At 50.2% G+C, this 15,821-nt stretch overlaps 1 protein-coding gene across 1 annotated transcript in view; it reads right to left on the minus strand.

The window, feature by feature from the left end:
- Window positions 1-15,821, minus strand: part of RELB (RELB proto-oncogene, NF-kB subunit) — a 29,690-nt gene extending 13,869 nt beyond the window's left edge. Inside the window, exons 1-5 of the mRNA XM_060083107.1 lie at window positions 15,515-15,821; window positions 14,464-14,511; window positions 11,058-11,066; window positions 9,013-9,359; window positions 264-421 (exon numbers count right to left, since the gene is read on the minus strand). Coding sequence (XP_059939090.1) covers window positions 264-421; window positions 9,013-9,359; window positions 11,058-11,066; window positions 14,464-14,511; window positions 15,515-15,821 — 869 coding nt within the window. The remainder of the gene's footprint in view (window positions 1-263; window positions 422-9,012; window positions 9,360-11,057; window positions 11,067-14,463; window positions 14,512-15,514) is intronic.

Consider the following 15,821-nt stretch of genomic DNA (forward strand, 5'->3'; position numbering starts at 1 on the left):
TGGCTATCTGGGCTCCTTCGCCTCTCTGAGCCTCAGTTTCCTCCTCTACAAAATGGGGATAAATATAATGCGTGTGAATGCGTGTGCGGCAGGGTTCCAGGCCTAGGTAAGACCCTCCACGGCCCCCAGGCCTCAGTTTCCCCATCTAGGAAATGCAGTGGGGAGAGTGTGGCTAAGCTGCCCCTGCTCCTAAGGTTTTCCGGGGTGATCCTCAGCCCCTCAAAATCTCCACGACCAAGGGTGAGGGGTCAGGGCTCAGGTACCTGTGCCGGGGGCTGACATGAGGCCGGAGCCGCACCCTGCAGACGCCGTCCGTGCAGTCTTTCCCCACGAGGCTGTGAGGGTGAACGCGGTGAGGCCAGTCCTTCCACACCAGGCATGCGGTCACCTCCACCTCCCGCAGCCCTCCACAATCCCGGAGCTGCGGAAGACAGGTGCTCTTGGGGTCCCTTTGCAAACACCTGCACCCATCCAAGCCTCCTTTGGTAGTTCCCCGCCCCTCCCCTCTCCCCCGACGATGGAGGAATGTTTGCCGAAGACCCCTCCGGGATCCTAAACCGGAGGCTTCCAACCTGGGGGCCTCATAATATGAGAGCTGCCCCACAGATGTGCTTTCTTTCGCCACTCGACTTTAAAAAAATTGCATGCACACAAGGTCTCCAAGTACAGCCCACAGATAACATACTAATTGTGGAGAGACCAGGTAGACACCACCTTAACCATATGATCAAGGTCAGCGTCACCACTACGGGGCCAAAATAACACAGGCATCCCCTGATGGGATGTACTGGGAAGAACACGTCACTTCTATGACAGCCCCTTCAGCAGGGCATCACCGGAATCTAATCAGGAGGAAACATCAGAAAAGCCCAAACTGTGGTCAGTCATCTGGTCAGACATATTAGTGTCAAGAAAGACAATAAAAATACAGGTGTCATATTTTGGGTTAAAAGAGAACAAAAAATGTATTTTGACTTGGCTGGTAGTTACACAGTGTATATATATATATATATATATATATGTCAAAATTCCTAGAGCTATACACTTAAGATTTGATCAAATATAACTCAATTTCAAAAAAAGAGGAGAGAAGCTACAGAGACACAATAACCAAATGCAACATAGGCTCCTTGACTGGATCCTGGATTGGGGGGGAACAATTATAAAACACACATTTGGGGGACAATTGGAAAATTTAAGTATGGACTGTATATTAGATGATATTATAGAATATTATTAATTTTCCTAGGGATGGTAATGAGTGTCCTAGACATGCAGGAGCTTATTTTTAGGAGATCCCCATTGAAGTATGTAGAGGTGAAATAACATGATATTTACAACTTATCTGCAAATGGGTCCGCAAAAAACACAATGTGTATTTGTGTGTGTGTGAGCGCTGTGCATGCGTGTATGTGTGTGTTTGTGTGTATGAAGAGAGAGTGCCAGATATAGCAAATGGGGCAAAATGTCAACTGGTACATACAGGTGAAGGGTACACAGGTGCTTATTGTACTCTTTTATTTTTTCTGGAGATTAAAGTTTTTTTCATCTAAACTCATCAAAATGTGTACATTAAATACATGCATTGTTTGTATATCAGTTATACCTCAATGAAACAAACAAAAAACCTAGAAAAAAAAGATTTAAAGGATTTTTTTTTTCAGAATAAAAAGTTGGGGCGGGGTGGGGGAGGGAAGGACTTGGAGTCTGGGGTTAGCAGATGCAATCTCATATATAGGATGGATAAACAACAAGGTCCCACTGTATATCAGAGAACTCTATTCAATACCCTGTGATAAACCATGATGGAAAAGAACATGAAAAAGAATGTATATATATATATGTATAACTGAGTCGCTTTGCTGTACAGCAGAGATTAATGCAACATTGTAAATCAACTATACTTCAATAAAATAATTTTTTTTAAAGTTGGGGAAAATCTGGAGCTTACATTTTAAAAGTATGAGACATCACGTTATTCCAGATTTCCAGATTCTCTTTTTTAAAAGGGAAGTTATGGCAACTGGGGCTGGACTTCTACTCAGCAGCCACGTGATAGAAACTAGCCCCTTGAGACAGGGCCCAGACCCACGTGGCCGCTTGGCTTTCCTGGGTCACTCACAGGGCCCTAACTGGCAAGAAAGAACCACAAAAGCCTGCTCCGAATGTGTAAAGCCGGTGCCTATAAAATACAATGAACAGGTGCGTCTCAGTGAGGGAGTACTGCCCTCTAGGGGGCGTTTGGGATACTGAGGACAATTCTGGTTGATACTGGGATCAGGACCCACAGCAGGCAGTACAGGGTCACAGATGCTACACAGCCTGCAATACCAGGACAGTCCCACACAAGTACTGCAAGACCTCTGAATGTCCCGCCAACATTCACACCAGTGACAAACCTGTTTTAAATGGTCAGAACCCAGAACCTACATGTTTTACATGTACAGTATTTTTTCCCATAACTTTCAAATACACCGAATTTTCAGGGACTGCAATCACCATATTAATTGAGAGAAGATTGGTTTCGTTTGAACTGAGAATTGTTCACCACTTTGGTGGCCTTTTTTTTTTTTTTTTGCTGCACCACTGGACTGCCAGGGAATTCCCAGTTGTTCACCATTTTGGAAAATCCTGTCACCTGTGGCCACGCTGGACCTGTGGCATTTAAGTCGCCTAGTCCACCACACTGGGTCGGGCTGCATTCATGCTGCTGTATTAATGAGATCCAAAGCAACTGCTACTTTGTTTTCATTTCCCTGAGGCTGTGCCCAAGCATTTACATAATGAAATAAATGTGTTTGTATAGGCTGTATAATTTTCCTTTTATTTCTCCTTCATACTAAAGTTAGGGCATTATGGATTTCAGGGATGATTATGAGTAGACAATTTATATTGAGTAGACAAATTTCATTGACTCAGATGGGTTAAAACCATTAGTTTAACCAGCTCCCTGATGTAACATTACGAGATTCTGAAAAGCTCAGAGTCAACAATCTCAGGAGTCATGAAGACTGCAAGGCTGAAAGCTTTTCATCCCTTTTTTTTTGGCTGCACCATGTGGCATGTGGGATCTTAGCTCCCTGACCAAGAATCGAACCTGTGGCTCCTGCAGTGGAAGCTCGGAGTCTTAACCACTGGACAGCCAGGGAAGTCACGAAAGCTTTTCATCTTTGAGATGTCATGCGAGATTGTGGATAGACATTAGGCCTTGAAGTCAGTCAGAACTGGTACCAAACCAGGCTCTACCACTAGCCGTCTGTGTGATAAACCTCTCTGGTCTTACCGTCCTTATCTGTAAAATAGGTACTAAGTACCTGGCACACAAGAGCACTTAGTAAATGGCAGTAATTACTACAATGAATTTGCTCTGTACCCTTGTGCAAGTAACTTACACTCTCTGAGCCTCAGTTTCCTCCTCTAAAAGATGAGGATGAAAATACTAAATCGAAATTCGGAGTCAGGTCACCCCCTATTGTTGGACATTTACTGTTCTAACTCTTTGAAATCAAAGCCAACACAAAGCTAGAATAACTGCCTGGAAAGACTTAGAAATAAAAAGTTGGGGAAAACAGCCTCACAGTATCACCCCACAGGTAATGTACTAATTACAAAGGGAAATCTATACCTTTGCAATGGTGGTCACTCCCTGTTATGGGCTAAACTGCACGCCCCCAAAATTCGTATGTTGTAGCCCTAGTTCCCAGTACCTCAGAATGTGATGGTATTTGGAGATAGAGCCTTTAAAGAGGTGAGTCAATTAATGAGGCCTTACGGTGGGTCCTAATCCAGTCTCCTAATGGCCTTACAAGAAGAGGTAATTTGGACACACAAAGAGATACCAGTGCTGACACAGAGGAAAGACCAAGTGAGGACACAGCGAGAAGGCAGCCGTCTGCAAGCCCAGGAGAGAGGCCTCAGAGGAAACCAGCCCTGCCGATAGCTCGGTTTTGGACTTGGTTCAAGGCACGCAGTCTGTGGTATTTTGTTATGGCAGCCTGAGCTGACTAATACACCACCTTCACCACGGGCTCTGACTCAGCATCAGATATTAAACTGCGACCCCATGGCCATGATGTGAGACTCCTAGAGGGCCACAGCATCACCGCTGGGGTATTCCCACCAAAATGAATAACCTGATCTAATCTGGAAACAGCCAATAAACCCGGAATGTGGGACATTCTACTAAACGCCTTTCCCGTCCTCCACAAATGTCCTTGTCCTGAAATGCAGACAGACCGAGGAATGAACCCAAGTCAAAAGGTACCAAAGACACCTGTCTTCCTCTGTTTGGGCTGCTGTGACAAAATACCATGAACTGGGTGGCGTATACACAACAGAAATTTATTTCTTGACAGTTCTGGAGGCTGGAAGCCCAAGATCAGGGTGACAGCACGATTGGGTTCTGGTGAGGGCCTCTTTTGGGTGCAGACTGTGTTACTGTGACCTCACATGGTGGAAGGGACCTTCCCCATCATCTTCCGGGTTAGGGTTTCAATATATGAATTGGAGAGGGGGGGGACACAACCATTCAGACCATAGCAACACCTGACAACTAAAGGCAGCATGTGATCCTGGACTGGATTTTAAACAAGCAGACAAGAAAAAAAACAGGTATAAAGGATATCTGGGGTCAGCTGGGATCATTAGACTATGGACTTAATCTTAGATAATATTCTTGCATGAATATTACGTTTCTAGAATGTGATAACAGCATTGTGATTAGACAGGACCTACATCGTAGAAAAAAGTCATGGCTCTTGAGAGATACAGGCTGAAACATTTTGAGTGAAGTGTCATATCTCTGACTCACTTTCAAATCTTCCTCCGTAAATGTCTATATAAAGAGAGAGGCAGGCTTCCCTGGTGGTGCAGTGGTTAAGAATCCGCCTGCCAATGCAGGGGACATGGGTTCGAGCCCTGGTCCAGGAATATCCCACATGCCACGGAGCAACTAAGCTCGTGCGCCGCAACTACTGAGCCTGTGCTCTAGAACCCGCAAGCCACAACTACTGAAGCCTGTGCACCTAGAGCCTGTGCTCCACAACAAGAGAAGCCACCGCCATGAAAAGCCCGCACACCACAACAAAGAGTAGCCCCCGCTCACCACAGGTAGAGAAAGCTGGCGTGCAGCAACGAAGACCCAACACAGCCAAAAATAAAGTAAATAAAATAAATAAATTTATTTTAAAAAAAAAAAGAGAGAGAGAGAGGCATTGGGAATTCCCTGGTGGTCCGGTGGTTAGGACTCTGTGTTTTCACTGCCGAGGGCCCGGGTGCGTTCCCTGGTCCAGGAACTAGGATCCCACAAGCCTCGCAGCATGGCCAAAAAAATAAACCAAGAGAGAGGCATAAAGCAAATGTGGCAAAAGGATACGGGTGTTCATTGCACTATCCTTGTCTATTTTGCATAGGTTTAAAATTTTTCCAAAAAAGTTGAGACATAAAGCTGAAAAAATATCCCTTATCAAATTGGAAAAACAGACAAAATGCTTAAAGATAAATGAGGGGTTACAAATTGCCCCTTAACCGTACCACACTTGCCCATTCCTGAAAAGCCAGTGATGGAATATACGTTTCAAAGTAAACCATTCTTTTCACCAGAATGTCCCGGTAACACACTACTTCTGGCCACAACGCCTAGAGCCAAATCCAATAACAACAACTACAACCACCTGTCTGAGTAAGGGGTCCTGCACACCAGTGCTGGGCCATCTCCCTGGTTTCCTCACAGTGTCCTGTGGGGGCAGGAGCGTCATCCCCATTTTACAGATGAGGAAACTGAGGCCAAGGGAAGCACTGGACTTGCCCTAATCCACACAGCTGGTAAATGGCAGAGCCAGGACCAAAGCCCAAGTCTTTCTGACCCTAAAATCCAAACTTGTTGGGGTAGGACAGGGTTGCTCTGCGAATCCCCCAAGTAAAGCTCTGCATACAAATCCCACTGAGGAAGAGAAGAGGGAAACAGATCTCACACGAGGGAGCTGGGACCTGGGGCTGGGGTCAGGGATGGCGTCCCTGAGGTGGGCTGAGGCCTCACGGGTGAATAGGAGGTGAGCAGGCTATAGGTGGGAAGCACTCCAGGGAGGAGGAATGGCACAGGCAAAGGGCTGGTGGCTGGATGGTGGTGAGTGAGGAGGGCTGGATGGGAATGGGCAGCGGGAGCCAGACCATGAAAGGTCTTAGAGGCTCAGGGAGGATCTTGGGTTTCCTCCTGAGGGTGCTAGGGAGCCAAAGGAGGATTCTGAACAGGGGAGAGGAGCAGATGTGTAATTTAACAGCACCCCTCTGGCGGTCTTGTAGGGGGAAATGTGGAGGAGACTGAGAGCTGGTCACCAGGGAGGAAGCTGGAGGTCAGGGATCAGATGAGCCCGGGATCCAGGGCTGGTGGGATGGTGAGCGCATAATTCAGGGTCCATGGGCACTTGGGCAAAGGTCCAGAAACACATGAAGTCTCTGTATTGGAGAGGCACAGGAACCAGGCCTCTCAGAAATCACTGGGAGAGACAGTCAAGCATGCAGCCCCCAGGGCAGGGCAATTTGGCAACAGCCGTCAAATCATCTTTGACGGGCAATCCCACTTCCAGAAGTTGTGTGGGTTTTTTTTGGCCACGCCACACAGCTTGCAGGATCTTAGTTCCCCCACCTGGAATCGAACCCGTGTCCCCTGCAGTGGAAGCGTGGAGTCTTAACCACTGGACCGTCAGGGAAGTCCTAAAATGTGTTTTTTTTTTAACTTAAGAATATATCTTGGAGCTGAGCTCACATCAGCATGACTGAAGCTGTCTTATTCTCTTTACCATCTCATCCTGCCGGGTGGATATAGGATAATATATTGTGCAAGTCTCCTATTGGTGGACATTTTCGTTGTTTCCTGTTTCCCGCTATTACAAGCAGGGCTGTAGAGAACGACTCGGTTCATCTATTATTTCCTTCATGTGTGTCACTCAAATAACTTCTGGAAGGGAATCTGGTGGTCCAGTGGTTAGAACTCCATGTTTCCACTGGCCTGGGTTCGATTCCTGGTTGGGGAAATAAGATCCCGCAAGCTGCGTGGCACGGCCAAAAAAACCCAAAAAACAAAAATCCCCACACATTTTATATATACACACGCACGCGCGCTCCCCTTTATGTACAAAAGGGGAGTATATACGTATATATATATTTGCCTGTATAATCATTAATCATAAAATACTCCTGAAAGGCTCCATGAGATATTGATAACAATGGTTACCTCTGGGTGTGTGGGGGGGGAACCTGGAGGCAGGAGTGGGGGACTTTTGTTCATTTTAATTTAAATTATGTTAATTTAACATGACTCTTCATATTTTTGAACGTTTTGATCCATGTCATATGATTCAAAATTTTAAAACAAAATAAAGGGCTTCCCTGGTGGCACAGCAGTTAAGAATCCCCCTGCCAATGCAGGGGACACGGGTTTGAGCCCTGGTCCAGGAAGATCCCACATGCCGTGGAGCACCTAAGCCCCAGCTCCACAACTACTGGAGCCTGGGCTCTGCAACAAGAGAAGCCACCGCAACGAGAAGCCCACGCACTGCAATGAAGAGCAGCCCCCGCTCACTGCAACTAGAGAAAGCCTGCGCAGCAACGAAGACCCAACACAGTCAAAAATAAAATAAAAAATAAAATAAAGACGGGTATAGTTGAAAATCTTGTCTGTACCTTATCCATTCAGCACTGCCTCCAAAAAAGAATTCACCTGTATTTGTTTTCCTTTCCAGAGTTTCTGTATGCAAATACTACCAAATACAAATTGAAAATCTTATTTTCCCCTCTTTTTGACACACACAGGGTAGTACAGTTTACCTTCAAAAATGTAGGGAGGGGGGAGGGAGCACTGGGGCACCGACCCTGCCTGCAGTGGGAAATCCACCTATAACTTATAGCTGGTCCTCAGTATCCGTGTTTCTGCGGTTCCGCCTGGGGGGATTCCAACAACTGGGGATCGTATTTACTGTTGAAAAAAATCCCCGTTTAAGCGGACCCACCCAGTTCAAACCCATGTTGTTCAAGGGTCAACTGTATAATACCCACAAAATTCTGCACCTCAATTTAAACAAAATTAATATATCTTGGAGATAGATACTTCCACATCAGTACTTAAGGGATGGCTGCATTTAAACTTTTTTCTGTATTAACTGTATGCATTTATATTTATCTGCACACTTACACAGATATATTTGTCCCTGCTGAATAGGATTGCAATCGGTAGATGTATCGATTATTTCACCAGTCCCCTGATGATTAACACAGAAACTTCCAATTCTTCTCTATACAAACAAGGCTGCAAGGGAGAACCTTGTACGTCCCCCTTTCACCCAGATGCAGGCATATCTACATGATAAGTTCCTAGAAGTGGAATGGCCTGGCCTAAGAGTAATAATGATAATAATAATTATACTAGCAATACTAGAAGCTATCTCAATTGAGCACTCACCATGTTGGAGGTACTTGGCGTGTATAAGTAACTCATTTACTCCTCCCAACAACCCCAGGTGCTTGGTTATTATTATTATTCAGTTTTTAAATTTTTTTTTGGCCACAGGGCCTGCAGGATCCTAGTTCCCCAACCAGGGATCGAACCCGGGTCCCCAGCAGTGTAAGCGTGGAGTCCCAACCACTGGACAGCCAGGGAAGTCCGTATTATCCCATTTTGTAGAGGAGGAGGCACAGAGGGACCGAGTAACCTGCCCAAGGCAGTACCTGGATTCGAATCCAGATACTCTGATTTTTAAGGCCTCACTGGTGAACCGGGAGGCTACCAATGATCATTTTGACCAATACTGTCAAATTGCCGGGGAGAAGGTCTTTCTCTGAATGCCCTTTAAATTTAAGGTCAAGCGACAGTGGTATCATCCGCTCCAACAATAGCAACAGCAATAATAATAACCACCATAAAATACATGAATAATTAAATACATGCATATGAATCTCCGGGGCGGGGGACACGCGAGTCCCACCGCCCCCGGTGCCGCCCCCGCCCCTGGTGCCCACCTCGATGGCGGGCAGCGTCTTGCTGGCCTCTGTGCTGCTCTCCCCGAGGATGCTGCCGGCCGAGCGGCCCTCGCACTCGTAGCGGAAGCGCATGCCGCGCTGCTTGGGCTGCTCGGTGATGACGAGGTGCGGCCGTGGCCCAGGGCCCGGAGCCGGAGGCACCAGCCGGCCCAGGGGGCAGCCCCAGGGCGGCGGCGTGGCCGGGGGCGGGGGCGCCGCGGCGCCCAGGGTGACGGTGCTTAGGGAGGCCGCCCCGCGGGACACCAGGCGCGGCAGCCCCTCGCCCGGGCCCGGCTGCGCCCCCTCCAGGCCGAAGCCATTCTCCTTGATGTACTCGTCGATGATCTCTGCGGGAGAAGCAAAACCTAGGGATGACGCTGATTGTCAAAGAAAAGGCTTTTTTTTACCCCCAGACTTGTGCTGCTCTCGCCTTTTCCCGTCCGTTCATTTCTTCAAGACATATTTCTCGTGGGCCAAGGGCAGGGGCGTCAGCTCCGAACACAGAAAAGCCCCTGCCCTCCTTCTTGGAAACAGACGCGTAGCGTCCCCCAGTTCTTGAAGCCCCAAACCCCAGGGGTCGGCCTGGTTTCTCCTTCTCCTGCACCCTCCTGTCCACACGCCTCCGAAACAGCTCCTGAACCCACGCCTCCATCACCTCTCACCCGGATCGAGTCACAGGTACCCCTGGCTCCATCTTGCCCCATTTAATAACGAGCATAACAGGTGCTCTGCCCGAGCCGTTCCCATCTCAGAAAGCAGCGCCACCATCCACGGTGCTCAAGCTGTAAGGATGCACATCTTTATCAGCTGCTTAGGATCACACATCTACTATGTCCAATCCATGAACTTCTCCTGCCTCTCCCTCAAATATACGTTTACGGACCCACCACCTCTCCCCACCCCCACTGCTTCCTCCCTGGCCACCCTCCATCATTTTCCGTCTGAACCACTGCTCCTGTTCCCCACCTCGCCTCTTCCAGTCTATCTGCCAAACACAGCCAGAGGGATCTGATGTCAGACCCTGTCCCCTTCTGAACAGAAGCCTCCAGTGGCTCCCATCTCCCTAAGAGTCAAAGTCAACACCTTTCCCATATAAAACTCTCCCCAAACTCCACTCATCTCAGGAAAACAGGACAAAGACAAAACCCACACCCCCGACCTTGGCCACTGAGCCTTCTGTGGACGGGCCCCCTCTGTCCTGGGCTTCTTGCCTCCCGCTGCCCCCTCTCATCATGCTCTGGTCTCTTTTCTGTCACTTGCACCCACCAAGCCCGGCCCTCCCTCTTCAGGGCACTGGACTGGCTCCTCCACCTGCCTGTTCCACGCTTCCCCCGATTCAACGCATGCTGGCTCCTTCTCATCCTTCCGGTCTCAGCCCACCTCTTCAGAAAGGCCCAATCTAATGTGTTTTCCCCAGGCCTCTTGCTGTTTATTTCCTTAGCCCAATCTAACTTTATTTTATTTTTTTGCGGTACGCGGGCCTCTCACTGTTGTGGCCTCTCCTGTTGCGGAGCACAGGCTCCGGACGCGCAGGCTCAGCGGCCATGGCTCATGGGCCCAGCCGCTCCGCGGTATGTGGGATCTTCCTGGACTGGGGCACGAACCCGTGTCCCCTGCATCGGCAGGCAGACTCTCAACTACTGCGCCACCAGGGAAGCCCTAACATTATTTTGTTCTTTATTCCTTTTCCTCCTGTCTCTGCCACTAGAGTATCAGTTCCAAGAGAGCAGGGACTTTGGTTTGTGGCTGAATCCCCGGTGCCTAGGACAGTGCCTGACATGCAGCAGGTGCTCAATACAACTCATCGAATGAATGAACAATAGTTGTAGTAACAGTAACTAATATTAAAGACAGCTGGCATATGCCGAATCTTAACTAAGTGTCAAACATTGCTAAGTACCCTGGGAGCACATGACTCTGTTAAAATCCCCCAGCAGTCCCAGAAGTCACACTGTGACCTCCTCCCCAACAAGGAAGGCCAAGATCCCTCTCTGTGAGCACTTGGACTCCCCAGCCTCCCCCCAGAACTGCCCTGTGATACTCACCCAATTCATCTGTGGAAGGAAGAGAAAGAGAAAGGTGAGGTCCAGGAAGTGGTCAAGACTTTCATCTTTTAAGACAGATTCCCCAACCCCATCCCCTCCCAGAGCCCTTCCCCCTTCCTCCATCCTGGGAAATCCTGGGCTCTGACTCCCTGGGATGTTAAGCCCTAACCCCCATCTCTCCCTCCTGGCCTACCCTCCCTTCAGCTCCCAATGTTGGGGTCCCAGGGTCAGGCCTCAAATGCCTCCCCCAAAAAAACTTTAGACCAGGGATTATGAAGCAGTGTTGAGAATCTAAGGAAAAGCCAAGGGTCTCATCACCAGGGGAAAAAATGGATACCCAAGATTCTAAACAAAATGTGGGGGTGGACCCCTCCCTAAAGCCCACCCTAGACGCCGGGAGATCACTTTCTGGTGTCTGAAGATCCAGGAAGGCTGATCCTTCACTTCTAGGCAAACACCTCCCTCTGCATCCCATGCCAGTCCCCAGCAGTCCCCAGCTGGTATCCAGGATTTGCCCCTACTTCCTGAGGGGGGCATGACAGCAGTGCTGGGGAAGCCCTTCAGGAAAGCTCAGCCCTGGAAGGGACCGTGGAGGATGGAAACCAACCTCCCATGATTCCACAGACAGGAAAAGTGGAGTCCAGAGGGAGCAAGCAAGGCTGTGGGGTCACACAGCAAGGGAGGGCAGACCGGGGCCAGATGCCCCATCCAGGGTTGCCTGCACGGGCCGCTGGCCACTGAATCGTTGCCAAGCTGCACCGCTGCCAGACCTGTCCTCCTCCTCCACTCTCGGGGAGTGGCTCCCAGCAGCCAGACCTTTGCTCCCTGGAAAGCAGACTTCCTGCCCCGCTTATCTCATGTGATCTGTGAAGTCACCAGGGTGGGGAAGACATCCCCACTTGGTAGATGGGGACACTGAGGCTGGGAGAGAGGAAGGGACACGCTACAGATCACTGGCAGGGCCAATTTCAAGTCACTTCAACTTGGAAACACCTTCTCAGGCATCCGTGCTGGATGACCTGGGGATCCAAAGATGAGTTAGACTTGGTCTGAGCCCTCAAGGAGCTCCCAGGCTGCGAGGGGAAACTGAGGCCCGGGCAGCTGTGGCTGAAGCTTTGTACTGCCTCAGTTCAAATCCTGGCTCTGTTCCTTGCTAGCCATGTGGCCTTGAGCCCATTACCTAAACTCTTTTTGTGCCTTGGTTTCTTCATCTATAAAATGGACACAATAATAATGCTTGTCTGGTTGGGCTGTTTAATATACGGGAAGCACTTAGTACTGCCATAATAGTAGACGATACATAAATGCTGGCTGCTGTTGGGTAAGGTGTTGGGAGACATTATTTTATGGATGTGGGTAAGTGGCTTCCCCTCTCTAGGCCTCAGATTGTCTGTCTATAAAATGGGGAGGTTGGAAGACATGGTTTCAGAGCACGGGGTGTGGAGTCACACAGATGTTAGTTTGAATCCCGGCTGTCACTTCTGGCTGTGTTGCCTTGGGAAAGTTGCCTAACCTCTCTGAGCCTCCTTCTCTATAAAAAGGTTTGATATATCTCAGGCATTAACATGAGGATTTAGAAGCACACTCGGAAATTGCTTAGCACAGGGTCCGACCACTTCAGGCCCTCCATAAAACTTAGCCATTATTATTATTATCTAAAATCCTCTTTCAGCCAGGAAATGTTAGGGACTTCTTCTCTTTATTCAGGACTCAGCTCAAATAACAACCTGCCCCCCTCCCAAACTCGCACACAAACTTGCCACCATTCAGGGCCAGCCAGGATGGGCCACACTTGAGCAGCTGTCTTTCATGCCTCAGGGCCTTTGCACAGGCTGGTCTCTACCAGAATGCTCTTCCTTCAGATCTTTGCATGTCTCCTCCTCCATTTTCAGGTCGCTGGTCAAATGTCACCTCCTAGATGGGTCTTCCCTGACTACTTTATCCAAGATAGCCCTCAGAACCCCCACTCCAGTCACTCACAGTTAGGTGCCTTGGTTTTATCATTTTCATGGCACTGGCTAGGATTTGACATGACCGTATATTAGAGTGATTCATATCTGTCTCCTGTAGACTGTGAACACCAGAGAGTAGGAAACACATCTGCCCCATCCCCACTGTATACCCAGGGCCCAGTATGTGTTTGGCCCATCAAAATGAGGGAAAATTTCCCTCCCACTCTATCTCAGTCGTTCTCCCATCCCCACCATGCTATCTAGGTGTCACTGATCCCAAGATTTGTTTAGGGCCTTTATCACATTTTATAATCCTACATTTAATTCATTGTGTACATATCTGCTTCCACATCTAGGTAGGGAACCCTGTGAGGGCGGAGCCAGGGCTGTCTTGGTCACTGCTGAGTGCTCAGCACTGCCCAGCACAGGGCCAGGTATGCAACTGGAACTCAGTAAATATCTGTTGAATGGATAACGTCAGAAATTACTCTCAATTGAAAGAAACCAAAGATCTAAGTCTTGGGTCAGAAAAGTCTCAACCTTGTTCTTGCCCAGAACCAGTGCTTGGCAGTACCTGTTCCCAATGCCATCTCCCACCTTTCACTATCTCCCAAACTCACAAACCTCTTAGAGAACCCACAGGGCCTCCTCCACAGCCACGCCAGCACTTCTGGGGTCCATCCCAAGATTTTACCTCCAGAGAGAGGTTCAGACCCAGCCTACTGGGGCCACTGAGTTTTCCTGGTGGCAGGACTCAATCCCTGCCCTCCAAATTCCAGCACATTTATGAGAGATGATGTCACCCTTTGGCCATGCTTCTGCATTTCCTTGGGCAGCACTGAATTTTGGATGGCACAGGATGAGGGGCCTTATAGACTACTGGTTCTCAGCATCTCTTGGGAAGTTGCTAGAAATGCAAACTCTTAGAGCCCATCCTGGAGCTACTGAATCAGAAACTCTGGAGGTGGGGCCCAAAACTGTTTTAACAGTTCTCTGGGTGACCCTTAACTGTGTGCCAGACACTGCTTTAATACTGTTATTGCTTTAATACTGATACTGTTTAGCTGTATCAGCTCATTGAATCCTCTCGGTCCCTCTGAGGCATTGATATTATGCCCATCCTACAGATGAGAAAAACTGAGGCCCAGAGAAGGGAAGTGACTTATAGTGAAGGGGTGGTGGCACCAGTATGTAATTATTACGCTCTGAACTACCATAGTGAATCTCTAAAGAGGACTCTCTTAGAGTGGTTAGTTTTACTTGCCCTATCACCCGGGAGGTAGGGGCATCTGGGGACCCCATCTCAACGGGCAGGGAGGGATACAGGCTGAGGAAAGCTGAGGTAGACCTCCGCAAAACCCCCAGACAGAGGCGTACACAATGCCACCTCCACAGGATTCCCCCTGCCCCATCCTGAGCGTGCAGATGGGCAGGAACTGTGGAGGGCTGCTCACCCGTGGTCCTGGAAACGGCGAGCGAGAGCGAGGAGAGGTCCGCGGCCCCTGCAGGGAGGGAGGCATGTCTCAGGAGGTGATGGAAATACGGCGGGAGAACCAGAGAATCTCCCAAGCCCCACCCCGTTCCTCTCCTGGCCCCGCCCCTTTGGAGCATGCCCCTCACCCTTATAGCCCGCATGGTCCGGCCTTCCTTCCTTAACTCATGGACAGGTTCCCTAGTTTCTGTCAGTCACCCCACCCTTCATCACACTCAGGCCCTTCTGCTTCTCTCCCTTAAGAAGGCTGAGAAGGGCCTGGAGGAGCTCTTCTCAGCCTCAGTTAGGAAAGCCCCCACCCTCTTCCTTATTTCAGGGTCAGACCCTACCTCTTCACTTTTCCAGTGTCAGGCCCGTCCCCTTCTCCCTCAGACCCTGCCACTTCTCTCCAGAGGCAAGCCCCACCTCCTCTTTCTTCTCTGAGTCAGACCCTGCCCTCTTTTTTTCAGAGCAGGCCCTCCCCCTTCTCTCTGCCAGAGTCGGGCCCGCCTCTTCTCCCTCTCCGAGTACGGCCCCGCCCCCGTATCTCCCTTAAGCCCCGCCCCTTACTCTGAGTAGGTGAGACCTTGCTTCCTTCTTTGAGTTAGGTCCCGCCCTCTTCTCGCACTCATGGCCAGGCCCCGCCCCCTTTTGTGGGCGAGGCCTCTCCTTTTTCTCCCTCTCTGTGTCTGGCCACGCCCAGTCCCTCAGGAGCAGCTCCCGCTGCTCCTTCTCCGAGTCAGGCTCTGCCCCTCCCCTCTCGTAGTCGGGCCCCGCCCCCTTCTTTGCCTCAGGGTCAGGCCCCGCCCCCTTCTCACTCTCTAGTGGGACGTCTCTCTCTTACCTTGGACCGGACCCGGTCACCATCCTCTGCCTCCTTCCTTCCCTTTGATATAGTGTCCCCAGAACCCTCACACTCTCCCCGCAAAACCCCTAAGACTCCTGTAGGAACCCCCAGACCACTCCAGGACCCCAGGCCTCCCGCATCTCCAGTCCCGCCCCAGACTCCTCTCCTGAACCCCGGCCCCGCTTACCCAAGGCCCCCAGCTCCGGCGCAGCGGACGATCTGGCGACGCGGCGACTCGGCATGGCCCAACCAGTGGGGACTGACGGCCCGGAGGCCAGCCCAGACCAAAACACACACACGCGGGCAGGCCGAGCGGCCAGGTGGCACGGTCCGGCGGACGATCGCGGGTCGGGAGAGCGACGCAGGGGCTGGGGCCGCAGGCCGGGCTGGACGCGCGGCGCCCGGGGCTGCGGGGGGCGCCGGGCCGGGCCGGGCGGGCGGCGGGCGGGGGCGGGGCGGCGGAATTCCCCGGCGCCGCCGGCCTGCGCGCTCAT

The sequence above is a fragment of the Mesoplodon densirostris genome, chromosome 19 (assembly GCF_025265405.1).
Source record: "Mesoplodon densirostris isolate mMesDen1 chromosome 19, mMesDen1 primary haplotype, whole genome shotgun sequence".
Taxonomy (NCBI): Eukaryota; Metazoa; Chordata; class Mammalia; order Artiodactyla; family Ziphiidae; genus Mesoplodon; species Mesoplodon densirostris.